The 27,188-nt window shown below is 51.9% G+C and overlaps 1 protein-coding gene across 9 annotated transcripts in view; it reads right to left on the bottom strand.

Annotated features, from left to right (window-relative positions):
• L3MBTL1 (L3MBTL histone methyl-lysine binding protein 1) overlaps window positions 1–24,177 on the bottom strand; it is a 34,960-nt gene extending 10,783 nt beyond the window's left edge. For 3 of the 9 annotated variants that reach the window (XM_082744654.1, XM_082744657.1, XM_082744656.1), the window contains exons 1-19: window positions 23,781–24,172; window positions 17,438–17,590; window positions 17,058–17,284; window positions 16,594–16,735; window positions 16,177–16,330; window positions 15,915–16,047; window positions 15,206–15,290; window positions 7,009–7,097; window positions 6,392–6,496; window positions 5,328–5,463; window positions 4,926–5,017; window positions 3,521–3,672; window positions 3,031–3,107; window positions 2,424–2,509; window positions 2,130–2,240; window positions 1,548–1,662; window positions 626–725; window positions 242–439; window positions 102–151 (exon numbers count right to left, since the gene is read on the bottom strand). In XM_082744654.1, coding sequence (XP_082600780.1) covers window positions 102–151; window positions 242–439; window positions 626–725; window positions 1,548–1,662; window positions 2,130–2,240; window positions 2,424–2,509; window positions 3,031–3,107; window positions 3,521–3,672; window positions 4,926–5,017; window positions 5,328–5,463; window positions 6,392–6,496; window positions 7,009–7,097; window positions 15,206–15,290; window positions 15,915–16,047; window positions 16,177–16,330; window positions 16,594–16,735; window positions 17,058–17,284; window positions 17,438–17,573 — 2,188 coding nt within the window. In that variant the 5' untranslated portion in view covers window positions 17,574–17,590; window positions 23,781–24,172. Of the gene's footprint in view, window positions 1–101; window positions 440–625; window positions 726–1,547; window positions 1,663–2,129; window positions 2,241–2,423; window positions 2,510–3,030; window positions 3,108–3,520; window positions 3,673–4,925; window positions 5,018–5,327; window positions 5,464–6,391; window positions 6,497–7,008; window positions 7,098–15,205; window positions 15,291–15,914; window positions 16,048–16,176; window positions 16,331–16,593; window positions 16,736–17,057; window positions 17,285–17,437; window positions 17,654–23,780 lie in introns of all 9 variants that reach the window. The other 6 variants (XR_014315323.1, XR_014315324.1, XR_014315322.1 and 3 more) reach the window with 5 other exon arrangements.
• Window positions 24,178–27,188: the final 3,011 nt, after the last annotated feature.

The following is a 27,188-nucleotide window of genomic DNA, read 5'->3' as shown; positions in this document are numbered from 1 at the left end:
ACTTTCCCCTCTGGGTCCCCTCGTGACTCATCCCACCAATCACTAAGCACTCACTGTGAACACGGTGTGGAGGGCATGGCAGTAGAGGACTCTGGACTTACTTGGGAAATCTTCCTGTGGGATCTTCCGGTATTTAGGAGGGCGTCCAATCCTGGAGAGAGAGGGACCCGGTCCGTGGCAGGGCATCAGGGCCTGGCCTGGCCCCAGAGGACACGAGGCCCTGTACCCTTGCCCTCCGCACCGGCCATGATGGCGAGGCTTCTTCCTTAGGGAGAAGCCCGAGAGGTTCCTCTTACGGGCCGAGGCCTCTGTGTCGGATAACTCCGCCTTCAGCCGACTCTGGTTCCTCTCAGCCAGCGGGCAGCCCGAGAGGCAATGGTGAGCTGTGAACTTGCCTGTGACGTGTCCGGAACCATCACAACCAGGAGTGGGGCACTTCCTGGGGAAGAGTTAGAAGGAGAAGGCTTACATTGGGCTGAATCCACTTGTCCCCACTGAGCCCTTCCCCAGGCTGGTCCCCTTCAGAGAGTGTTTTGTGGAACCCTGATGGGCCTCACGGAGGAGGTATAGAGGACCCCTCTCTGAACAATGCCTGAGAGTCTCTAAGCAGAAGCCCTTCGCTCACCGGTGGTGAAAGCTATACTTGGAGGTCCGAGTGTGTGGCAGGCTCCGACAGCTGAGAGGGGGACAGCCCCCGGGGGAGGCAGAGCTGGGCTCTCTGGGTCCTGGGGGAGCAGGAAGAAAAGAGAGTTAGCATGAAGTCCTGGACTGGGGGTGGGGTGGGGGAGGGAGAGCAGGGAAGGAACAGTTTCTCTGGGGAAGGTCAGCACTAGGAGCTAGCGCCCACCTAAGGGGCCCTAACGTAGACTGTGACATCATTTCCTGCTAATGAGTAGCCGCCCCTCCTTGAGGAATGAGGGCTTGGCTCTTATACGCTTTGTCAAAACCCCAGGCCATGTCCATTGTCTATGAGAGGAGATCCCTATGGGAGAAAATCAACTCCAAGCTGGTGTGGGCACAGCGGTAGCTTAGAAGCCACATCAGGCACAATTATGTTACCCTGTTTGCTTCCCTGTTTCGTTCTTGAGACTCTGGTAACTTTCTTTAGGCCCTACTCGTATTTGGAGAAAAATCAAGAAGGATCAACACCGCATGTGTCTTGGGGTTAAGTAGTCCAATGACCTGACCTCCCAAGCCACCCGCAGGGACCAGGATCTTATTTAAGGGAACCCAGCTTCCTCAGCAAACATAATGTGTGCTCTGTGTGGCTCTGCTGGGTGCTGAGGGAACCCCTGGGGTGCAGAGCTCCCTCCTAGGCACACTGAAGCAGCCTAAACCCAACAGCCAGGGAAGCCAGAAGCACAGCTCAGTGTAGCAGAGACCCCTGATACAGGGAGGATGGGGGACCCAGAACTCACTGTGGGCACTGGAGCCCACCTGTGCATGACGGTCAGAATCCCCTGGATTCTACAGGAGGGGGACGGTCAGAGCTCATGGGGTTGGGACTTCTTAGTAGGAAAGGGTCCGAGTGTCCTAAGCGTACGCACGGAGAGGAGGCTGCAAGGGATGTCCTGTCTTGGAGCACCAGCCCGCAGGATGGATGTCTGGGTGGTCGGCGTCAATCCAGAAGTCATAGGCGTGACTCCAGCCATCGAAGTGGAGCTGTGGAGGAAAGGCCGTTGGCGGTCAGGCATTCCTTGAGCAGCCCAGCTCAGCCAGGAGATCCTCCAAGCTCCAGGAGGTTCTCTCTGTCCCCCGGGTCTGTCAGAAGCGACATCCTGGATTGGAAGGACCAAGCAGCCAACCTCACAGTAACCCGCCTCCACCACCACATTTTCCAAGGTCATTAAGTTACTGGCATCTTCCATCAATCTAGGCACAGGACAAGGGTCATCAGACCCACGTGGAAGGCTCAGAGAGGGGAAAGGACTGGTCCCAGCTCATCAAGATCACTCACGGACGAGGGCAGAGCGAGACCCAGGATCATCAACCTTGAGTATAGAGCTCTCCTCCCTACAACCTGCAGCCTCCCTTATGTCTGGCTCCTGCCATGCCCTTGACCGCAAAGCTGTCAAGAATTCCTGCCCAGACAGCCTGTGCACTCCCCAATTCAAGGGGCCCAGAGCCACCTTTATCCGATGGTCCTCCACGTCCTCCACACTGGCCACGCGCACCAGGGCTGGGTTCCTGCGGTCCACGGCCTCCAGTTTCATGTTGACCAGAAAGCTGTGTGGGGGTCGCTGCAGGGGGACAGCAGCCTTCAGGCCAACGCCCAGCTCAGGGGGGCCGAGGCCCCAAGGACAGAGGCCAAGTCCTGTGCCTTGGAAATCATGGTCTGCCAAAGGGGCAGCCTTTCATTGGGCTGGCTGAGTGTTCCATGCCTTCCCAGAGGTCAACTCTGAGAGCAGAGAGAGCTGACTCACCACCTTGAAGGCCCAGGTGGGCACAGCAGATGCCCCGGTTTCTTCCAGATACTTCTCCCAACAGAAGCTATCAGGGTCTGGGTAGTCTGGAGGAGAGGATGAGAACAATGTCTCGGCACCCCTGCACACCAGGGGAGCTCTCTCTCCCCAAAACAGGACCAGGAGCTCAGAAGGGGTACAATCCCCCTCACCCCCAGCACCACCAGCACCAGCTCCAGGCAGGGGCTCCTGAGGCAGAGGGGCACTAACCAGAACTAAACACATCACCACCCCACAGTTCACTGTGGGTTCCTGGGCTATCTTCCCCCCTCCCCAGCCCTGCTGCTGCAGCCCTAGCCCCAGCCCCCATGGGAAACTTTCTTTGCTTTGGATTCCTGCTGGGGCTGGGGAGGGAGTCATTTAACTTTCTTCCTTAAACCTCAACAGAATCGGGGGTTGACAGGTCTCTCCTGACATCAAAGACTTCTCAATTCCCAAGCCAAAAAGATGAGGCTCCAGGACCCAGATCCTAAAGGCCCTGCTACTGAGGCCCTGTGAAGGGGTTGGCCGAGGAGAGGGCTGTGGGGCCAGGCCTGGGAGGGGGCATCTTCTCAGACAGCAGGGTCACCTTGTGGAGGGGTGAGGGGCTTTCCTTGCTTCTGGCACCAGCCCACCGGGTGGATGTAGGGGCTGCTGGGGTCACACCTGAAACCGAGAATACTTCACTGTCCCAAGGGCCACTCAGGACGAGGACAGCACGGCCTCAGTGCCCATCCTCATTTTGCTGCTTGGCGACAGCTACACAGATGGCTGGTAAAAAAGTCAGAAAACTGCAGCATTAACTACAAACTATAATAAACCATAATATCGCAGGGAAAACCATGAAACACAGCAGCTTGCTCATCCTAACCTTGGTATTTTTAGATGAAACATCTGATATTACACCGGGTTGCTGAGGATACAACAGATCAAAGCCACAGGACAGTCAGTGAGTCCCAGAGCAAATATCAATGTCAGGACCAGGCAGGGGCCACATGGGGCCTAAGGTCTGAAAGCCCTGCCTTGGGCCCCAGCCTCCCACCCCCCGACCCAAGGCCAAGTCTGGGCCCTCTCACTACCAGTAGTCGTAAGTATCATCCCAGTTGTCAAAATGCACTAGGAAGCGGCTGTCCACCACGTCGGTCACGCTGGCCACACAGACGAGGGACGGGTTCATGCGGTCCACTGCCTCCAGCTTCATGCCCACCTGGAAGCCCAGGGGTGGGGGGCTCTGGGGGCAAGAAGAGGGGCTGCCATGGCCAGCCCCAGGCTGGCCAGCATGAACCCAGAACCCCCTGGCCCAGGAAGGAGGAAGTTCTCTAGGAGTCATCCCTGGGGTGGGGTGGGGAGCAGGAGAGAAATCAGCTGAGAAAGAATGTCCCTCCAGGGCAGAATCCTAATCCCCAGCCCTGAGCCACTCGGGAGCTTCTGCTCTCCAAGGGGCGCTAACAGGCAGCCTCACTGAGCTGGACGCTGAGGGACAGGCAGGAAGTTACACATTCCCCTAGAGTCCGTCAGGGTGAGCACAGCCTCTCCTCCCCAGGCAAGCCTGGCCAAGTTTGCACTGCTGCCGGCTGGGGCGTCTGGGTCAACACCAGGGCACTGGGGAGGGAGGAAATGACATGAGCGGGGGAGAGGGAAGGGAGGGCATCTGTCAGGCATAAGCTTCCAAAACTGTCACCTCCCTGTTGACCTTTATCACAACCCCATGGAGACAGGTACGATCATCTCCATTTCAGAAGTTAAATAACTTGCCCAGAACCACAATGCTAGTCAATGGTGGGACCAGGATTTAAACAGTTTGACTTAAAAGTCTGGATTCCCTGTCCTCATAGTGGGTAGAATGCCCCCAGTCACCTGGGATCCTGGGGCCAGACCACGGTGGGGGAGTAAGGGTCCCTGTCTGCATGGCACGGGACCCTGCCCTTTTGATATAGTGACAACTTTAACGGGGGTTCCCGAAGTCTCTCGGACCTTTGGCTGGGGGTCAGGAGCTACTTTAACTGCTGGATAAAGCTGCCAGCCGCCTTGAACAGAGAAGAAGGCAAGGAGCGAGTGTTGGGACTAAGTGGGAGAGCTGCGGTATGGGTCAAAGGGAAGGAAAAAGCAGCTTCCAGAACAGAGGCTTGGTCCTTAACACCAAGACCTGCAGAGCAAACCAGAGCAAGAAACCAGCACAGTGACATCCCTGGGCCTGGGCCAAGCTGGTGGCCAGGGACTCGCAGGGGGTGCTAGGAGGAGAGGGCTTCTGCAGTGGGGTGGAGGGGAAAGCGGGATGGAGGGGAAAACAGGGTGGAACCTATAACCAGCTCCCCCTCTGGCCCTGGGCCAGCCCAGAGGCCCCGCCTGCTGGGTGGGAGGGACCAGAACAAAGCTGAGAGCACTGGTAGGAGCACTTTCTCCTGGAGGAGTCCGGACAGCCAGGCCCGAGGCAGGGACTCTGTCCCGGAGGGTGGTGTCCACTCTTGCCCCAGGGGCACTCACGTGGCTCTGGCTCACGAACAGGTGCTTGGGGGCGGCCTGAGCTCGTGTGCTGCGCAGGTACTGGCCCCAGCTGAACTCCTCCTCCTTGTAACCTGGGCCCCTCAGTGGGGGAAGAAGAGAGGGCCGTGCAGACAGAGGCTGGGCCGCAGCAAGGGTGGCCCGTACCCAAGCACCAGAATAGGGAAAGCCCAAGGACCTCCCAACCCTCAAGAGCCCACCCGGGAAACCCTGCTGAGGCAGGATGTGACCTGGGTAGACACCCAAGGGGCAAGCGCAAAGCAGAAGCCTGGGTTCCTAGTCATAGTGGGACTGCATGAAGGCCAGCTGTGGAATGGGGAGTAAGGAAGGGCGACCGACGGGGAACAAGGGAAGGTCACTGTAAGCAACCCAGCCAGGCCTTACCTTTGGGGGGCTGCAGCTTGTGTCCAGTCTTCTCGAACCAGCCGGCAGGGTGAATGTCAGGGGAGTTGGCATTGATCCAGAAGTCATGGCACTCGGAATACCCATCAAAGTGCAGACGTAGGCGGTAGCCACACACCTAGCCCCATGATGGGGAAATCACAGGGACTCTGACGCCAGCAGACACCCGCTCCCTCCCCCTCACCTCTCCTAGCCCAGGCTGGTGGTCTCAAGGGTCTCAAATGCTAGCAGATTCCCCACCCCACCACTCTTCCCCCGATCCCAAACGTGGCCCCGAGCTCTCTCATCCCACGTTGAGGACAGATCAGGTACTCATGAGCCCTGAGCTCTGGGTATGACAGGCGGAGGCTAGGACATCCTCTTGCCCTTTGGAGCCCTGGACAGAACCCCACGGGCACCTACCAAAGCTCAGGCCTGTTCAGGGCCGCTGACAGCCTTGCCTTCTGCTACCATGTCTCCCTGCTCTCTGCTCACACACTGCTCTGACCTCACCAAGCTGATGGCAGCTCCTTGAACGTGACACCCTTGTCCATGCCCCAGTACTTTTGTTCCTTTGCTACTTCTGCCAGGAACACCCTACTCATTCACAACTTATCCCTCAAGGCTCAGCAGGAGGGCTTTCCTCTATGAAACCCCTTCTGTCCCCTCGGTGCTGCCCTGCGCAACCTCAGTTGCTCCACTCTCATCCCCGCCGCCCCTGCCCGCCTGTGCTGCACGTTGCTGTGTTTCTCTCACTGATTCCCACACCACAAGCTCCCAGAGGACAGGACCTTGGTTGGACACACACACACATCCCTGCTCTCAGCCCCTCTCCTCCTCGTCCCTGCATGGAAGGACACACCATTCAGTAACATCACCATGCCCAATACTTTGGTGTTTATTCCTTTTTTAGCTCTCTGTGCGTTCCACCATAAGCCCCTAAAGATTGTGCTTTCTGAGGGCAGGGCAGCATTTCCCTCATCCAAGCCAGGCCCTCCGTGCCCCCAGCAGTCCCCGTCGGTCTACCCAAAGAGATCGCCAGAATGTGGGTGCCTGCCTCAGCTCACCTCCGCCACGGTGAGGATGAAGTACATGGACGGGTGTTGAGGGTCGATGCCTTCCAACTTCATGCCCGGTCTGAAGCCATTCTTATTATGAGTGACGGCCTGGTACTGTCAACGCACAGATTGGGGAGGACCCAGCCTCCATCCAGCCTTATCCTTGCCTAGTGGGCTTGGGGTGAAGGAGCGGCCTTTAGGCCCCACCCGCCTCATGTTACCAAAGGGGTAACTTATTTGGGGATCTTCAGTGCAAGGAGCAGGACAGACCAGCTCCCGAGTCCTCTGAAAAATGTCTAAGTCAGGGCTGATCTAAAGGGCTCCCCCTTACCCACGCCATGGGAAGATGAGCGCACAGAACTGGGTAGAAGGTACGAGGGTTGCAGAGTCCACAGGTGCAGGATGGGCAAACCTGGGTCCCACCCCTCTACTTTCTCCTACCCTGAAAGCCTCTCACGGTGAGTCCCTTTTCTATTCTGGGACCCTAACCAGTCTCTCCCCCTTCTATTCTGCCAGGTTTTTTTTGAGGGATATCAGACACACAATACACCAGAAGGTCTGAGTTTGGTAGTGAGTTCCTGGACTGGGCATATAAGCTCTTCCCAGGTAGAAATTATCCGACTCACGTCCTGGAAGAGGCTGACAGGGGCAGTGACAGCCTTCTGCTCCTCGAGGTAGGACTCCCATGACCAGCCTTCTTTCTTCTCCCCTGATGCTGTGAACAGGAGACAGACAGACTGACCCCTGGACTGCTCCTGACAGATTCTTCTCAGTTTCCCCCGAATCAACTTTACCTTACCTCCAAAACAAACCCTTGTCTATGGTTGTGTGCCGCCCTCTGGGCCCTCCCAGCCATGATGGCCCCAGACCCAGGGGCTCAGACTTTAGGTGAGCCTAATCTCCGGTGGGGCTACGCCAAATTCTGTCCGCCCTATCCCCCGGCCACTGTCAGGAAAAGTACTTTGGACTGTAGAGCATGTAACTGAGGTTACAAAGTCTCAGTCACAGAGGGACCCTGCTCTCTGACAAAGCTGAGTGGCAAGTCCTGAGCCAGAGGACTTCATTGCCTAAGCTCATGGGAGAAAAGAGGAAGAGAGAAAGGAAAGAGAAAACACGGAAGGAAGAAGAAACAGAGGAGCGAGATCACAGGGAAATGAGAAACTCATATTTCCATCCTTCTGAACACAGAGGTACGCACAGAGACACAAATACTTATCCATGTGTCTGGCGTGCCCACAGAATAGAGACAGATTGTATGGCCCTCCCAGACATACACACGCTGTACGTGCACGCGCACCCCCCCCCCCAAGCACATGCACGCACGCTACAGTCCGGGCCTACAGCCCTCAGAGCTCCAGGTCCTGGGGAGTGCGAGGGGAGACCAAGTCCCCTGAAGGAACTTCAGGTTAGCCTGCGGTGGGGACCTGGCCAGCAGCAGGGAAGAGAAACATCCTTTAGAGACTAGAACAGCTGGCAACGTGTGAGGTAGGCTCACGAGGTCAGCCTGGGCTGCCTTCAACTGAAGGCCACGGACAATGAAAGAGGCAACTACTTGCAAAAATCAATTCATGTCCCTTGGGTAAACAGCTCCAGCTTCTTCTAGTAACTTCTCTGCCCCCCCATTTTGTCATCTGCAATATGCAAACGACTTCATCTACCACAGGGAGTCGTTGGGAGGAGTAAATGAGATGCTGGGAATAAAAGATCCTCACGAAATGCAAAGTCTGGTCTTGAGTTTCTGGATTCCCAGGGCTCCCCTGGTCTGTCTGACCTGGACTCTAGCTCTGCCATGCTCTGGCCCATTTGGCAACTGCCCTGGGTCATTCAGATGTGGAGGGCTCTGTCACTCACAAAGACGCTTTTTTCTTTAGTTGGAACCTAGGTGGCTAGAAGCTCCTCCCCGGGAGCTACCTAAGGTCTGGGGTCACTGGGCTGAGCCTGACCCAGCTGGGCCAGAGCAAGGATTTTCTTCATCATCAAACTCTCAGACACCCACAGGGGCACACCAGACAGAGCACATCCTCTGCCCCTCCTTGGTCCGAACTCCCAAATTCATTGTCTGTTGGCCGTACCCCAAAGTGGCTGAGTCCAAAGACCCCTGTGCTACAGCAGAGGCCTCTGACTTCATCTTCTGTCCCTTGGCCTCCCAACCCCCAACCTTGTCATTGGCTCTTTAATTATCTGGATTCTCTCACTAGTCATGATGCATAATAAGTATACAGATGGCGCAGTTTGTTCTCAAATGCCACTTCCATTAACCTTAACCATTCCTTTACCACTGAGTGGGACCTCCTGTGTGACAGGGCTGGTGCCAGAAACCGGGGGTACAGGGATGCCTCAGCGACTTCACATCCACGGACCCCTTTATTCCTCATACAATGCCTTGAGGAGAAAGGTAGGATTCATAGTAATCCTTTTCACAGATGAGAAAAGAAATTATCCAGGGGCACCTGGGTGGCTCAGTGGGTTAAGCCGCTGCCTTCGGCTCGGGTCATGATCTCAGGGTCCTGGGATCGAGTCCCACATCAGGCTCTCTGCTCGGCGGGGAGCCTGCTCCCCCCCCCCCCGCCTGCCTCTCTGTCTACTTGTGATTTCTGTCTGTCAAATAAATAAATAAAAATCTTAAAAAAAAAAAGAAAAGAAATTATCCAGAATCTACTAGAAAAGGGGCCTGATTACTAAACCTTTCAGTCCTGATTAGACCTCCCCTCCCTGACCAAAACCCCAGCCTCCTCCAGTTGCCTGCATCTGTCTTCCACGGTGAACAATGGGCTGAGCTGTTAGGTACAACCTCCAGACCAGAGAAGTCCCAAAGCTCCTGGGTACGGGTGTGCGGTCTGTGTGCTGCACACAGACACCCAGCCAGGAGGGTGAATGTGGGCTGACATTCAACTGGGGTTCCTTGCGGAGCCATGTTGCTGTCTACTCAGGTTGCCTTTTTCTAATTGGGTCTGCTCAGAAAGCGCACTTTTTACGAGGTGTCCCAAGGTATGGTACAGACTCCCTATGGTCCTGATCCTCTCTTGACTTCCAGAAATGCTCCTTTGCTTACTCCTGCTTCCTTAGACCTTAGCGCTCTCGGCTAGCACTTTCTTTGGCTAGCCCAGGCTGTCCAAAACTAAGCTCGTTGCTTCTCTGGCCTTCTTGGTGCAGTCTATTTCAGTCCGTGGCATCCGTTCAACCAGCCACATAAGGCATGGACTTGGGAGGGATCCTTCAGGTCTCTCTTTTCTTTTCTTTTTTCTTTTTTTTTTAAAGATTATTTATTTATTTGACAGAGAGAAAGAAATCACAAATAGGCAGAAGTAGGCAGAGAGGCAGGCAGAGAGAGGGGGAGAAGCAGGGTCCATGCTGAGCAGAGAACCCGATGCGGGGCTCGATCCCAGGACCCTGGGATCATGACCTGAGTCAAAGTCAGAGTCTTACCCCACTGAGCCACCCAGGCGCCCCCAGGTCTCTCTTTTCACCCCCAAGTATCCTTCAGTCCCTGAGACCTGTTGACTCCAGCTCTACCTGGCTCTCCAACTATCCCCACCTCTCCGTGCTCACTGTTCGTCTGGCTTTGAACCTGGTCCAAGAGCCTCTGGATTGATCTCTCTGCCTTAGATTCAGTCTATTACCAGAAAAGCTCTAAAATAAAACCGGTTTATTTCTTTGCTTTAAAGTCCATGATGGCTTCTGATTTACAACCAAAAAAAATTTAAAAATCCAGACATCTTTCTGCAGCATACGGAGCTCTCTGTGAACTAGCCTGATCATGCGTTTCCAAGACCCTGGGTGCTTCTGCGCATGTGCGCACCCTAATCTCCCGACCTCATAGATCCTGCCCATCCTATCCCTTTACCACAGATCCTGTCCCATCCCATCTTCCTCTCATCCTTCAAGACCCAGCCATAGCTCTGGCACCTAGCACAGGGTTTTACACAGAAAGATGATCACCGAATGTTTGTTAAATGGATGACCAGAAGGGTGGATATATGCATACATGGATGTACGGATGACTGAACGCATGGATGCTTGGATGCGTGGACAGATGGATGCAGAGATGGAATGTCACCCCACCTACCTACCCCATGAAGCCCTCCTTGACTATATGAGGCAGTTTGTTCTGTGACGGTCCTTCGTACCTACACATCTCAAACACAACACTTACTCTACCATTGCATGATAACTACCTGTTCATACATCTCACCCTGACATCAGACTACAAGTTTTCTAAGGGCTAGTACTGTGTTTTGCTTAGTCTGAACTCTTCTATCTCAATAGAGCTGGGGGAAAAAAAGAAACAAAGGGAGAAGGCATGCATAGTATTAAGGGAAATTTAAAAAGGGATATCACCACATATCCTGCAGACTTTAAAAGATAAGAGGTATGAACAACTTTACATCCTTCTGACACACTTCCTCCTGCATCACCCAGTCTCAGGCCCACCTCTGCACACTAGTGAAGTTGTTCTCGAGTCACCAGAGCCACAGTCCAGTGACTTTTTCTCATTCCTCAACTCTCTTGATCTCCATGTGCTACCAACATCCCTTCCATCTGCGCATTTCCTTCTTGCCGCGCTCTCTTAGCTCTATCTTCCTCCTCTTCTTTTGCCATCAGTGGTTCTTCTGTCTCTGACCCCAACCGTGCTCCTCAATGGTGGATCCCTCGAAATACAGTAAATCCCCCCGATTTTCTCTCTTTCTGCTCAATCTCTTAGGAAGCTTCTTTGGCACTTCTTCAGTCATTTAAGTAGAGAGAATTTGTTGGGGCACCTGGATGGCTCAGTTGGTTGAACAACTGCCTGCAGCTCAGGTCATGATTCTGGAGTCCTGGGATCGAGTTGCGCATCAGGCTTCCTGCTCAGCAGGTAGTCTGCTTCTCCCTCTGACCCTCACTCCCTCATGCTCTCTCTCTCTCTCTCTCATTCTCTCTCTTTCTCAAATAAATAAAATCTTTTTTTAAGAAGATGTTTTTAAAAATTTATTTATTTGACACAGAGAGAGGGAGATCACATGTAGGCAGAGGCAGGCAGAGAGAGAGGGGAAAACAGGCTCCCCATTGAGCAGAGAGCCCGGTGTGGGGCTCAATCCCAGGACCCTGAGATCATGACCTGAGCCGAAGGCAGACACTTAACCATCTGAGCCACCCAGGTGCCCCACAAATAAATAAAGAAAATTTTAAAAAGAAAAAACATTAAAAAAAAGAGAAAGAAAGAAAAGGAAAAACATAGAGAGAATTCACAAATGGTTCTAGCCAGACTTTCCACTGGGAACACAGAACTGAAGAGGGTGAGCTCCAAAATGGTATGGTCTACTTTTTACCTGGCCTTCAGTTTCCAGTAAATATAAATGGACCTTTCTGAAAACCGAATGAAAGCCATGGACCATCTCCTCAGAAAAATAAATAATTCACAGAATTTTGCATGTAAATTTGGACTAGGGACCTCAGTTAAGAAGGCATCTAGAAGAGTCATACTGATTAATGACTTATACTAAATCATTCCCAATTTGTTCCCCAGCTCTGTAAGGGATTCCTTGTATTTTGATTAAAAAATATGTTTCTTCTATGTCATTAAAAAAATGGCATGGCTCTGAATAAACTTTCTTTCTCCAAAGAAAATATATACATGGCTAATAAGCACATGAAAAGATGCTCACCATCATTAGTCATCAGGGAAATGCAAATCAAAACCACAGTGAGCTACCCCTTCACACCCACCCTTCACACCCACCCCAATGGCTATAATAAAAAAAGATAAGAGGGCGTGGGTGGCACAGTGGGTTAAGCCTCTGCCTTCCGCTCAGGTCATGATCTCAGGGTCCTGGGATCCAGCCCCCCATCCCACTCTCTGCTCAGCAGGGAGCCTGCTTCCTCCTCCCTCTCTGCCTACTTGTGATCTCTGTCAAATAAATAAATAAATAATAAAATCTTAAAAAAAAAAAAAAAAGACAACAGCAAGCCCTGATGAGGGTGTGAATAAACGAACCCTCATATGCTGCTGGGGTTGGGGGGAGAGAAAATGGTACAGCCACTTTGGGAAACAGCCTAGCAGTTCCTTGAAAGGCTAAATGTAATTAAAAAAAAAAAAAAAAAAAGCTAAACGTAGAGTTACCACATGATCCAGCAATTCACTCCCGGGTGCATACCCAAGAAAAATGAAAACATATCCACACAAAAACTTGTACACAGGGGCGCCTGGGTGGCTCAGTGGGTTAAAGCCTCTGCCTTCGGCTCAGGTCACAATCCCGGGCTCCTGGAATCGAGCCCCGCATCAGGCTCTCTGCTCAGCAGGGAGCCTGCTTCTCTTCCTCTCTCTCTGCCTGCCTCTCTGCCTACCTGTGATCTCTGTCTGTCAAATAAAAGAAAAAACAACAACAACAACAAACACGGAGCTAAGTGAAAGAAGCCTGTCACACAGGGCCATGTATTAGATGATCCCACTTATGTGAAATGTCCAGAACAGGCAAATCATATCCGCAGAAAATGAACTTGGGGTTGCCTAGGACTACAGAAGGGTGGTGGTTTGGGGGGAATGACAGCTCATGGGTACAGGGCTTCTTTTTGGAATGATGAAAATGCTTTAAAACTGAATGTGGTAATGGTTGCACAACTCCGTGGATACACTAAAAAACACTGAATTTGTATAAGTCAAATGGGTGAATTACATGGTATGTGAATTCCATCTCAATAAAGCTGTTCGACACTACTTTGTAAAGTTATGTATGAAGCACTAACTGCTTAAAATGGATAAAGTCGACATCATCAAAATGAAAACATTCAGTTCCTCAAAAACCATCATTTAGAAAGGAAAAAACAAGCCACAGAGTGGGAGAAAATATTTGTAACATATACATATGACAAAGGACTTATATGCTGAATATATAAAGAATAGGAAGAAGATAAACAACCCAATTCAGAATGGATAAAAATGTGGGGTGCCCGGGTGGCTCCGTTGGTTAAACGTCCAGCTCTGGATTTTGGCTCAGGTCATGCTCGGGGTTGTGAGATCGAGCCCTGCACTGGGCTCCGTGCTCAGCAGGGAATCTGCCTGAGATTCTCTCTCATCCTCTCCCTTTGCCCCTCCACCTCTCTAAAATAAATAAATAAATAAATAAATAAATAAATAAAAGAATGGGCAAAAACATATGTCTGAGGTAACTAAAGGGAGACAGAACAGGAATTTTGGGGGGGCTGCTCTGAATCTGAAAAGGCTGTAACAGGTTGACTCCAAAGAACGCCACCACAGATACCCGATCTGGACGTCAGCAGAATGAGAGATGACGCGAGAATATCAAAATAGCTATTAATAACGACATATATTGTGAAGACTTTAACCACGGTATGTTGGAAAGATTCCTTACACGAAGCAGCCGTTGAAAACGTAATGTGGATACATGAGAGAGAGAGAGAGCCCAAGTGCATACACGAGTTACAAGGCTCTAACTCATGAACTACTGGAACATTCTGTCAGGACTAGACACGTCAGGCCGTTCAGCATGGACCCAGGAGCTCGCCATCCAACTGCCAGAGTGTAGCTATAACGTGGATTCTCCACACACACAGGACACTCAAACAACCCTGCTACCCCTACCCCTCATGCCAGATTCTTCTGCCAAAAGACCCCAAAAACAACTGGAAAAAAACTGAGCCATACATGCAAACTTCTGCCAACTGATAGAGTAGCTTCCCTTGGACAAAGGAAAAAAGACACAAGGAGGAAAGTATCCAGAAATCAATGCCACACCAATGTTTATTTACCGTTGAGATGGCAAGAGGTATGAATCAAAAGATAACCATACTGGCCAACAGGACCCAACTAAAAGAATGCTGATTCATGAATGGATTCCCTCAGTAAGAGCAGCTGAGCCACTGTCTTGGGTGGTTGGACTGTCTCCTTCTTCTAGGTAAGACTTAAGAAGCCATAAACCAATGAGAGCTATGTTTTCGGCTTCTGATGTGAGAGCCTTGGGTTGAGAGACAACAGTGAAAATGTGGTTTGCTTGCAGTGCGCAGAACTTCTAACAGGCACTGCAGAGTTCGGAGCCCAGGACATAGACTGGGTTCCTCTGGCTGGTACTGGATCCATCAAGGCAGAATGTCCTAAGAACTCACCTCATCCTCTGGCTCTCCTGAGACAGGAAGGACAGTCACTCAGGCAACTACGCCACAGTCCGAGCGGAATCACCAACACACACCTCATGCATTCCTGAACCGAGCAAACACTGAGAGTCCACGTAATACCAGTCGCTGAGCTAAGCACCGGGGATACAATGATTAATCAAATAAATTCAGTTTTGAGGGTGGAAGATAGACATTAAACAAGCTGATATACAGTACCTACGTGATTACAAGTGTGATGAATGTTACTCAGCTCCAGCTGACTGCTGTCACGTGGAAATGGAGAAGGCCTGAGGGCCAGAGATGACTATAAATGGCCTTTGTTTCCCCCTTTTTTTAAGAACCAGAAGGCCAGAATGGGGGCTCAGATAGCAAGGACAGACCAACGGCCAGCACAAACTTGCTCACACCACCAAGGGGAAGCCATGCCATGTGATGCCATTAAAAGCTGTTTAAGTCTTTGGGTTCCGAGCCTGGCTGTGAGGCCTATTCACGACTGGCTAGCACATGATACAATTCCTCTGCAAACACATATACTAACGTGTAAACCAGAAACATCGTGTCTCATTTTTCTCTCTTTCCCTCACACATACACTAATTTCTACTTATCTCTGTATGTACAACACGCCACCACATACGTAACCCATACTTCCAGCCTCACACCTCCAAAGACGTATACACACATTACAGCAACGCGGACACACACGGAGACCACCGTACCAGACTGGCTGTTGCTCCACTCCTCACTCTCTGGGGTGCTAGCAGCCGGCTGTCCCTCTGAATCCTTTCCTTCTTCTTGCTTCTCCTGTGGAAGGCAAGCCTCATTCCTGTCCTCACGGGTTGGAGTGAAGCCCCAGACTTATTCCAGGCCCCCGCCTGGCTCTCTGGTCACATGGTATTCTGCCCCCAAACAAGTGGAATCTCTTCTAGATTACCAGCAGGAGCATGGCTCCAGCGGGCAACCCCCTACCACGTGGGCACAAACTCACATGACCATACAGCCCCTGGTTACACAGTCTGACTACAGTCCCCTCCATTCCTCAGACCAGCTGTGTGTTGATCTTACTTGTCCACTGGAATTTTCATGCTCTGTCTCTTCCAGCTTCTCTGCCTCTGGCTTCGTGACGGGGTTCCAGTGATGGAGCTTTCCATCTGCCTACTCATCTCCTTGGGTGCTGGTGTATGTGAATGTGACTTAGCCCTGACGCTAGACTGAGATGGGGGCTCCAGAAAAGCGGGAAGGTGATTTAATCATTTTCCTCTAACCCTGTACAGGACCTGAGTTAAAAACGGGACCCCAAAATAGGATGAGTGAGTCATCATGTGTCTTCTCTGGCCCTGCCCCACAGCCTTGATTGATGGAGAGGATAGTGGGAATAGACGTGTAGCCTCTAGCCTCCCCTTCCCCTCCCCACAGCCCTCTTCCTACCAAGGTCTCAGGCTCTGACTCCTCCTCTGATGGGCTGTGGTATTCCCTGCGCTTCCTCTTCTTCATGGGTTTGAGAAGCTCAGAAGCGCTGGTGCAGGAGTTCTGGCCAGAGGAGTTCTCCACTATGACTGACCTGAGGGACAGATGGCCTGAGAGAAAGAACCACCCACCCTACACCACCCAGTCCCTCTCCTAAGCCCAGAACAGGGGGAATGGGATCCCTAAAGCAGAGCAAGTACGGGTGCAATCCCCTCCCCCTTACCGCTCTTGGAACAGAGGCGGGCAGTCATCATTGGAGGAACCAGCAGGATCTGGAACCGCGCTTTGCTGAGGTCCACACTCCTGGCACTGACAGGTGCCATCATCTTCTGGGGGATCCTGGGGGGAATCTTCTGGAGGATCCTGGGGGAGGTCCGCTGTGGAGGCCAAAGGGGCCTCAGGCCGCCCATCCATCACAACCACACTCGGGCTCCGCCCACCTCGGAGCTCACGCCCCCTCAGGCTCCCCGGGACCTTCCCCCCAACAGTTTTTGCCATCTCAGGACCAACCTCTGGGTGCACCGGCAGAACCCAGGTCACCCACCCCAACCTCCCCCTGCAGCCCCATGAATACTCCTTAGGGAGCTCGGGCCATGCCCCACCCGGGCAGGGCCCCAGCCTGGGGACTGGGGGTTCCTACCCGGCTGTTGGGTGCCTGCATCGCCACCTCCCGCCGGGGCCTCGCCATCTTCATATTCGGCCACACCTTCGGGCCGTAGCTCTGGGCTCGCGGGCTGCTCCGCTCCTACCATGTTCAGCGGTGCGTACTCGCTTATCCGGAACTGCAGCGTGGGAGGGTCTGAGGACGGGACTCCCGCACCCCCTCGACCCACCTCCGACCTGCAAGGTCCTCTCCCGCCGCCTTACTCCAGTAAGGCTCGGCTCCGGGAGCCTCGCTCCAAGCCACGCCCCCGGCAGCCCGCCAGACTCCCAGCGCCTCCGCCCAAGCCATGCCCCTAGAGTCCCTCTGTCAAAGCCGCACCCCAGAACCCTCCATCGCGGACTCCTTCCTCCTCCCTCCCCTCGGGCCCCGCCTCCTGCCCGCTGGCCCCGCCCCACAAGTGCCCCTCACCGGCCCCTCCGCCAATCCCCACAGACACTGACCCGAAGGCCGCTCCCAGGAGGCGGGGCCGCGGCCTCCGTCCACTCCAGGAGCCGCACTGAGGTGGCACCGGAGCTGGCCGCAGGCCCGGGGCTTAACTGCGGCAGAACGGTGGCCGTGACAGGTACGCTGCCCGCCACTCGCTCCGGAGTGCCCACATGGATGGGCTCCCGTGGAAAACAGGAAACATCCAGGGCACTGCTGGGCAGGCCAAGGGTGGCCGAGCCGGCTACGAACAAATACACAGACATGACACAGGTGAGCCTGGCGGCCCTGGCCCATGCGTGTGTGTAGGCAGGTGAAAGTATGTCCTTCGCGGGATCCACACCTGCTTAGGCAGGTGTGGGGCTGCTCCTCCCCCCAGGCCCCTGGCTTGGCCCACCTGGGATGATGAAAGCGGTAGCGGGCAGGTGAGAGCTGGAACCTGGGCTGTCTCTGGCCACCAGGTGCACGTTGACCTCTCCTGTGGAGGGCCCCTTCAGTGTCCTCAGCATCTCCATTTCGGCATTCCCCTCCATCCTGGTAGGCCTACAAGCTGAACACGACCCCCACGGTGATCAGGGAGGGAAGAGCCTTCTTTGAGGAGGAGCTGGTCACCCTGTAGAGAAAAGCCTCAGCCCTGAGGAGAGCACGGTTTCTTAGGAGACCAACACTAAGTCTGGCTCCTGGTTCTAACCAGGTCACCCAGGTGAGGGCTCTGGCCAGGCCCTGCCTCTCCCCTGGACGGGAAGATGGGCATGTGTGAGGGTGCTTTGTAAACTGTGATGTACAGGTGCACCACTGACTCTGGGAGTAGGTCTCAGGCCAAGGTTCTGTCTGGCCAGCGTCAATGCAGAGCTCAGGCTAAGTCCAAACTCCCCTCTTCTCAAGCCCCACCTCCAGCCCCACTAGACTCTTCTTCCTGTGGGGACTTAGAGCCCTCAAGTACCAAACTCACTCTCACTCTTAAGGTCCATTTTCCTGGGAGGTCATTTTCCCAATCACATTCTTTGATGCCCTCTGGCCACAGTCCTTCCAACCCTAAGCACAGAGTGAGCACTAGAAGGTCCGCTGAACAAACGCACACATGTGAAAAGCAAAGACGTGCTCTTGGAGAACCCAGATAGTGCGTGACTCTTCCATATAATAAAGCAAGGGCAAGAAAGTATTTAATAAAGAGGTGGGTGGATAAGTAAATATATGGGGAAAAAAGACCTAATGATGTAACAACTATACTTAATAAATACCTATCATTTACTTAACTCCTAAAACGTATTGGCCACTGCCCTAGTGGCTTACCAGTCCAGGAGAATTTTCTGTGATGATGTAAATGTCTTATGCCTACATTGTCCAACACACTAGTAGCCACTAGCCACATGTGGTTCCTGAGCACCTGCAATGTGGCTAGTGTGAATGAAGAACTGAATTTTTTAAATCTTAATTCAAATTAAAATTTAAATAGTCACAGTGGCCATAGTTACTGTACTGGACAGCAAAACTTTACAGATAATATAATTGGCCTGTCGCCTCTATTTGCAAAACACCTCTCAGAGTCTGACTTCTCTCCATCTCCTTGCTGCCTTGCAAGTCCCAACTCCCATCAGCCCTCCTTGGACTTCAGAAACTGCCTCCTGCCTCCTACAGTTTATTCTCCAGTAGGAGAAAGCTTTAAAAACGTAAAACAGGGGCGTGGCTCAGTGGTTAAGCATCTGCCTTCGGCTCAGGTCATGATCCCAGGGTCCTGGGATGGAGCCCCACGTCGGGCTCCCTGCTGAGCAGGAAGCTTCTTCTTCTCCCACTCCCCCTGCTTGTGTTCCCTCTCTCACTGTCTCTCTCTCTCTCTCTGTCAAAAAAATAAATAAAAATCTTAAAAGAAAAAAAGATGTAAACCAAATCACATAATTTCCCTACCTAAAATTCTTCCATGGTTCTCCACTGCCCTTAGAATAAAATCAAAGAGGTTTACCCTATAGAATCTGACCCCTGTTTTCCTCTGACCTCATCGTCCACCACCTGTTCTCCACCCTTGACAAATATTGGTTTCCTTCTACTCACTAACAAACATGTTCACTGCAGAGCCCTTGATCCTTGTTCTAAACTCTGCTTAGAATGCTCCTCCCCAAGCTCTCTGCTTGGCTACCTGCTTTCCATGCTCCAGGCCTCAGCTCAGTGGTCACCTCAGAAGAGGTCTTTCCTGGCCACTCAGTTTAAGCAGCACACCCCTCACCCGTGCCACTACTGCTCATCCCATTATTGTGTTTCTTTCCTTTGCATCCTTCATTATAATCAGTAATGATCTTCATTTACTTATTTGTGTGTCATTAGTCATCCCTATAGAAATCTAAGTTCCATGAAGGCAAAGACTTTAATCTGTCTTGTTCCCTGCTATAGAGCCAGCCCCTGGAACAGTGCCTACACACAGTAGGTGCTAAATAAATCTGTGTTGGATTTCAGTAATTTCAACGTGTTAATAAAAAGCTCTGGGTGTGTGATTGATTCCTGGTTGCTTTAAGGTGTTGACAGTCCTTGACAATGGCTTGTGGCATTAAGTTAAAGGAAAACATGGCCTCAGCTCAAGACAGACTTAAGACAGTGTGAAACTCAGCTCCAGGGGTGCCTGGGTGGCTCTGTGGGTTAAGCCTCTGGTTTCGGCTCAGGTCATCATCTCAGGGTCCTGGGATGGAGCCCCGCATAGGGCTCTCTGCTCAGCAGGGAGCCTGCTTCCCCCCCCCCCCCCCCCCCGCCTACTTGTGATTTCTGTCAAACAAATAAAATCTTAAAAAAAAAAAAAAGAAAGAAAGAAAGAAAAAGAAACAGCTCCAGAGCTTAACTCATGGGGCTCTGAGTAAGAAACTTACCTGACTGAAGCCTCAGTTTCCTCGTGTGTAAAATAAATACAGAAATGATATCTGTCTCAAAGGGTTCTAGTGAGTATCACATGTAAAAAACGGGTAAAGTCTTGGTAGCAGCAGGTCTTCAACAAACACCAATTCACTCCCTTTTAACAGAAATCCCAGGGGTGCCTGGGTGGCTCAGTGGGTTAAGGCTCTGCCTTTGGCTCAGGTCATGGTCTCAGGGTCCTGGGATCGAGTCCCCACATCGGGCTCTCTGCTCAGCAGGGAGCCTGCTTCCCCAACCTCTCTCTGCCTACCTCTCACTCTACTTGTGATCTCTGTCAAATAAATAAATAAAAATCTTTAAAAAAAAAGAAATTCCAGGGAGCTGGGTCACTTCTGGTAACATAGAAGCTGCCTGCTAGCAGAGGGGGCTGCTCTCTCTCCCACCTCCTCCCACCTGCTGTTCCTGTGCACTCGTTTACTTTCCAGTTTTTCCTCTCTAAAACAGAGAGTCCATCCTCTGTATTATATCATCAGGTAGGTGAAGACTAGATATATAACCTGATTAATGAAGGCAATACTCAAACCAAGGTGTGTTTCCCTTTGTTAAGATTGTAAAATAGAAGTCCCTGAATTTCAATTCTAATTATTTTGCTTTTCACAGATGATGTACTTGGACCACTTTTAAGTTCTTTTAGATAGAGTCAATCTTTTTATTCAAAACCTTGGCAGTCACTGAGAGTGCATGTGGTTACTCCTGGAAGAACTCTGTTCCTGTTTCAGAACCTCTCACATGTTTTGGGGATGTCCAGAAAGGGAGGCCAGGGGAATGGCCTTCTGCTCAGGGTTGTTGTCGTTGTTTCAGCCAACACTGGAGGGCAACTAGGTGTCAGCTCCATTCTGTGCTCTGGGAATACAGTCTCAAACCAGACAAAAGTGCTCTCACGAAACATATTGTAGAAATAAGGGGTGAAGTTGGGTTGGAGATGTAAACTGGACAGCCGTTGTGGATAGCTGGCATTGAAAAGCACAGAACTGAGTATAAAGAAACAGGTAGGAGCTTTGGAGCTCACCAAGATTTATAGGTTGGGAAGAGGAAGATCTGGTAAAAGAGCCTGCCTTCAAGTCAGAGGGAATCCAGAAGAGTTTGAACTTCTGGAGGACACAGGAGGAAAGTTTCAGGACCGTGGGACTGCTCAGTGTGAAATGCCCCTGACAGATCAAGTCAGATCTTGAGATCTGACCACTGACCAAAAGAGTCACTTCAGAGGAGCTGTAGACACATAAACCAAATTGGAGTGGGTTCTAGAGAGGGATCCTGGATTAGCTCAATGTTTACTGAACACCTACTATGCACCAGTTACTGTTCTAGGCAATGCAGATTTGTCACTGAACAAAACAGACAAAAACCTCTGCCCTCTGCCATAGACTCTACATTCTAGTGGAGAAAACTGATAATAAAGTTTGCGCCTCACAGAAGAATGAAAGATAGGGAAGTGGAAGCAATGGGACTGACAACTCTGTCAAGGAGCTGTGATGTCAAGAGGAATGCATGGAATTGGGGGACGGCTGTTTGGAGAGTGATGTGGTCTCAAGGAAGGGGCGTGGTGTGTTTGTTGTTGTTTTTTAAAGATTTTATTTATTTATTTGTTAGAGGGATAGAGAGAGAGAGAGCGCACGCGCACAAGCAGGCAGAGTGGCAAGCAGAGGCAGAAAGAGAAGCTGATCAAAGAGCAAAGCGGGGACTCCATCCGAGGACTCTGGGATCATGACCTGAGCCAAAGGCAGAGGCTTAACAGACTGAGCCACCCAGGCGCCCCTGGTTTGTTTAAATAGGAGATATTAGAGCATGTTTGTATTTGATGAAAATGAGCCTACGGAGAGGAAAAAATGGTCAGTGAAGGGGAAAAGAATAATTCTAGAAGACAAGTCCTTAAATATGCAGGAGGAAAGAGGAGCTGGTGCATCTGAGCTGTTGGGACCCATCACACCTGCTTGTAGCCTCCTGGCTCGCGGCACCCACTGCGTCTGTGTCCATCCTCCCCAGCTAGACCATGAGTTTTTCTGAGGCCCGTACCTGCCTTCTCTGTGATCTGAATTCCCTCTTCCTCTCCCGCTGCCACCCCTTGTGTTTGCAGCTCATGCAGCATTTTCATAAACATCGTCTCACTCGGTACATACAGCAGCACAACCAGTCTGCAATGGCTCCCAGGCCCCAGCCACGTGCTAGGAAGCCATCTACTCCTACCCTACGGCCTGATCACACCCTCAGAACCCCACTCCTCTGTCCTCTGCACACACCTCTCCACATCCCATAGGTCTGGAAATATCTCAAGCAGCCTCCCAGATCCAGCTTGAGTGACACCTCTTCTCTGAAGCTTTCCCAGAATCCACCCCCTAACAAAGTTAATCATCCCCTCGGCTGTACTCCACTCCACCACAGTCTAACTATGCATTAACTTGTCTGTCTCCCCCAGGGATGGAACAAAGCTGCCGACGTGCGAAAAGCCTGACAGGCCCGCTCAAATCGGCAGTGCATGAATGAATCAGAGAGCTGGGAGTAAAAAGTGGTCAACAGTGTAAGAAACAATGGTACTGAAATTCATAAAAGGTTTAGCCATTCTTGCCTTAGGGGCTGGAATTCGATCCACCCCTCCCCAAGCTGTTCAGGGACTCCGGGAGGAGGGGATAAAGTGGGAGGTCCCAGCTGCCCTGCAGGTTGTCAGGGGGCAGTCCTCAGCTTCTCTGGGAACTGCCCTTAGCCAGGGGAGCTGCCTCGCCCAAGTGCCCTCTCCTGGAAGCAGCCATCCTGTTAGACCAGCTGATAAGGGGAATGAAGACCTCGCCCCCTAGCCTCAATTTGAGATTATGTCAGCAGCGCCCTCCCTGTCCACTCCAGAGCTTCCCCTGGGACAGGCTGGGGCCTGTCCCAGGCCATTGGCTGTTTAACTTCTGCCCACCACCTTGCTGTCTTCCCTGTCTTACAGGTGATATTCGCAAGGGCACTCCAGTAAACCTGCGCTCACATCTCCCTCTGGGAGTCTGGTTCCAAGGAACCTAACCCAAAATACCCATTTGGGTCCCCGGGCCAGAGCAGTGTCCGGCCCATAGCACATGTTCAATAAATATTGCATGAGGATGTCCCTGTTTATTTTCTCGTCGTCTCTCTGCTAAGGTTCCTCCCAACCGCCTGCCCTTCAAGGCCTCGTATACAACAGACGCTCAATAAAAGCCCTGGCTATAGGGGTTGGGGGTGGGGAGCGACACACACTCAGAGCCCGGGTCTGACAGAGCGCCGCAAACTTGGGGCCACCCCCCCCCCCCGCAGCTGCGGCCGGGACGCGGGAGGCGGGGCAAGCCGCTCCGGGTCGGGACCACCGCCCGCGAGCCCTCGGGGAACCAGCACACAGGGCTGCGGGTGGGGCGGCCACTGACCCGTCAATTCGGCGCAACGGTTACTTTTTAAGACGCCAAAATGGCGGAATTCTTTTTATTCTTTCTCTTTATGGCAAAATAGTAATAATCCCATTTCCCGTTATAAAAATCGGAAATCAATGGTAGGAAAAAGAAAGTTTGCCAAATGACCCATTTCCTAAGAAACCTCAAAGCCCGCCCTCTACACCCTCCGTCGTATTAATGGAAAACTCTTAATTGACTGCATTTCGCTAAAACCGGAGCCGCCGCCTCCCCCGCTCGCGGTCGCGGTCCCCAGCCCCGCTGCCGTTGCCCCCGCCCCGCCGCACTCTGCCCGGACCCCTTCCGCTCCGCTCCCCTGCTCTCCTCCCCAGCCCGCGCCCCCCGCCGGCGGCGTTCGCCATGGGCCGCGCGCTGGGGCCGCGCACCGGGCACTGGCGGCAGGGCGGGCGGCGCCCCGCATCCCGGGCCGAGCCCCCGCCGAGGGCTCCCTACCTGCGAGGCCCGCCCGTGGCCGCCCAGCGCCGAGCTGCGGTCCGAGACCCGCGCCGCGCGCGCCTGCGCGCACAGGGGGCGGGCCCGCCTCCCTGCAGGACGCGGGGCGCGGAGCGCGCGCAGAGCGGGATCGGGGGGCGCGGGCCCGGCCGCGTGGGCCTGGTGGCCTCTCCCCGCCGCGACCAGAGGGCTGCGCAGGCGAGGCGGGTGGGGATTCATCCTGCCCTCCGCCGTCCGCGTCACGGCCAGCAGCGAGCAGGGGGCGCGGGGCCCGCCGAGCCGAAGAGCGAGCCCGCCGGCCCCCCGCTGAGTGGTCAGTGACAAAAGACGGGGTTGCGCTCCCGCACGCACGCCGGCTGGGTCGCTGAGCTGTCCAGTGCCTTCCCACCGCGACAGCTCCATCCCCTCCCTTGAGAAGTGGAGCCAGGGAGCGTCCGAAAACGGTCCCAGAGGGGGCGAAGGGCTTTGGGACCAGAGGATAGGAGGCCCAGGGCAGCGGGTTCCGATTCAGCCCCTGACAGGCATACAGGGCCTCATTAGCCGCGCCTGCGTTTAGATGACCTATTGCCATGGCTTCTAGTGTGACCTGGAGGACCTCACCTTATCCTCCTGGTACTTCATTTCTCCATTTGTAAAGACTCACTGCTTCAAGGCATATCGTTCCCGCTGCGGTGTTACCTTGAACAAGTCACTGCCGCTCTGTGCTTAAATATCCTTGATCTAACTAGTTACATCTCTGTTGTTGGTTCTTATAGCACAAAATACCTCCTTTCACACTTAACACAGCTGTAGCTTCACATAGATTTGTGTAATTGGAGAGGTTAAGAGACTGCAAGCTCGGGACGCCTGGGTGGCTCAATGGGTTAAGCCTCTGCCTTCGGGTCAGGTCATGATCCCAGAGTCCTGGGATTGAGTGCCCCATCAGCTCTCTGCTCAGCGGGGAGCCAGCTTCCCCTTCTCTCTCTGCCTGCCTCTCTGCCGACTTGTGATCTCTGTCCATCAAATAAATAAAATCTTAAAAAAAAAAAAAGAGAGACTGCAAGCTTTAAGAGAGACATTTTCTTGTATCCTTAGCACTAAACTGGATACTGAGTGGGTGCTCAATAAATATTTGCTAGTAATACGCTGCATGCAGATAACAGGGAAACTCTTGGTATAGCCTAGAGCTGGGGGCCCCCCTCCCACACAAAAGGATTAAACCTAATACCTTATTTTACAGAAGAGGACATGGACGTCCCTTTGGCCTAAGGTCATGGACACAGGTCAGACCTCCAGACTCCTGACTTCAGTCCAGATGAGAAAAGAATTCCTAATTAATCGTAGACAAATTCCCCAAATTGTGATCATCGGGTTTAAATTTATGCAGACTTTATTCTGGTTGCTACACCAACGCATTACATGTGTTCTTCCTTGCTGCAATGTCAATTTTTAATCACATCTCATATTATTGGGAACAGAACAGCATAGTTGAGGATGCTGGTTGCCATAACAATAGTGGTCTCTTCATACACACCAGTACACACACAGCCATCCTCTTTTTCTCTCCTCTCTACCCAGACTGCTTGTTCTAGATTTTCCAAAAGATTTATTTTAGGTATTGGATTATAAGAAAGTGATGAAACTACACAAACACATGGCTTCTCAATTACAAATGTGTCTTACAGTGATTCAGACAGACAAGTGGAATCTGAGCTAGCAGGATGCAGGAACCAACAGGAATTGCTGAGACATCATTGTTCTGCCCATTAACAGTCTTAACAGGTGGTCCTAGCACTTTCAGTAGTCTTGCTTTGTTGAACATCTTCAGGGATGGAGAGCTCCTCCCAAGCTGATGGGATTTGGGGATGGTGGCTTCTCCTAAGGCCACCCTTTGTTCCGCTGTTCCAGTATGCCTTCAGGAGCAAGGAAGCAAGTCCTGTCTTTCCCTCAAGTGAAAGAGCCCTCTTGTACAAGTCAAAAACCTCCACTGTCTACTCCAAGTTGAACTTCTACCAAAGAATGGACCCAAATTTGTTTGAAATGTTAACAGAAGCACTGGGAAAATTGTTAAGCCCACATCTGTTTCTACAGAATTCACCATTGAGGCAGTCTATTTAGGAAAATCATTAAAATGTGCCCTTTTTGTTCAATGTGAACATCATTCTGTTTACAACCTGACAGACTTTACTAATAGGGAGACTTTTCTAGCATAAACACCCCAGATTCGTGGGTAAAATATTACAAGAAAAAAAGCAAACAGAGGAGGAAGAAGAGTAAATTCATGGCTGAAAAGGGTAACAGGAAGAGCCAGAAACAAAAGAGGGAAACAGAGCCATGGAGGTGGGGGTGCCCTGGTGTCTCTCCTGTCCTGGAGGTGGTTATTGATTAGAGATGGGGACCAGCTGCTAGGGACTTGGGTTTCATCACACACTTAATGGCAGGAGATGGGATCTTAGGTCTAGCCGATACTGGGAGTAGTATGAATTGAAACCAGCGTTAAGGACTGGACACTTCTCATACACAGACTACGTATTTGTGGGTCCATAGTGGGAAAGGCAAGGGAGACCCAAGTTCCCAAACATGATCAGTTTCAGGTCTTGCTCTCCCCGACGCATGGCTTTGTTACTCAGAACTTCATTGATAAAATTTTATTTGGCTTTGGGAATGGAAGCTTAGGTTTGTAATTGCTAGAACTTGTTTTGGTGAGGGCCAGAGCCTCAGCTATTTCCCTTACCCCCATCCTCCTAAACATTTGAACCTTGTTCTCAACATACTGATAGAATTCCTGTCTTAGGACACTGAGGTGCCAACAAAAAAGAATCACTCAATCAAGGCTTATTTACTTTTGTGGAACAAATTAGTGGCTTAGAAAAGCACAAATTACCTTGTAGTTCAGGAGATCAGAAGCCCAAACTGGTTCTCACTGGCTCTCAAGGTATTCTATTTCCCAGTACCAAGGAGTTTCTTCCCAAAGAATTGCTTGTCAGTGGGGACAAATACCACTTAGAAAAGGTGATCCAAGATCCTGGTCTCTGTACAAGGCAGTATGTTGCTTTCTTCTGGCTCTATCTGCTCCAGGCCATCTTCTGATTTCATTTTTCAGATACCTTCATGTCCTAGTGCACTCGGGCTACTAGGACAGAACACCAGACAAGACTATGGCTTACAACAACAGAAACCTATATCTCCCAGTTCTGGATGCTGGAACATCCAAGGCGCTGCAAATTTCATGTCTAGTGAAGTTTTCCTGGCTTCACAAACAGCCATCACCTTGCTGTATCATCACATCGGGATTAGGCTGCCACATGAATTTTGTGGAGAGATACAGAGTCCATAGCACTTCCCAACACACAATCAGCTATTTGGAACTGGCTTTCTGGTACAAGCCAGGTACTTGGACAATATTGGCCAGATATGAGGGTGGCAGAG

The sequence above is a fragment of the Mustela nivalis genome (genome assembly GCF_964662115.1).
Source record: "Mustela nivalis genome assembly, chromosome: 8".
Lineage (NCBI taxonomy): Eukaryota > Metazoa > Chordata > Mammalia > Carnivora > Mustelidae > Mustela > Mustela nivalis.
Note: the sequence above shows the minus strand (reverse complement) of the source record. Positions and strands in the feature narration are given on the sequence as shown.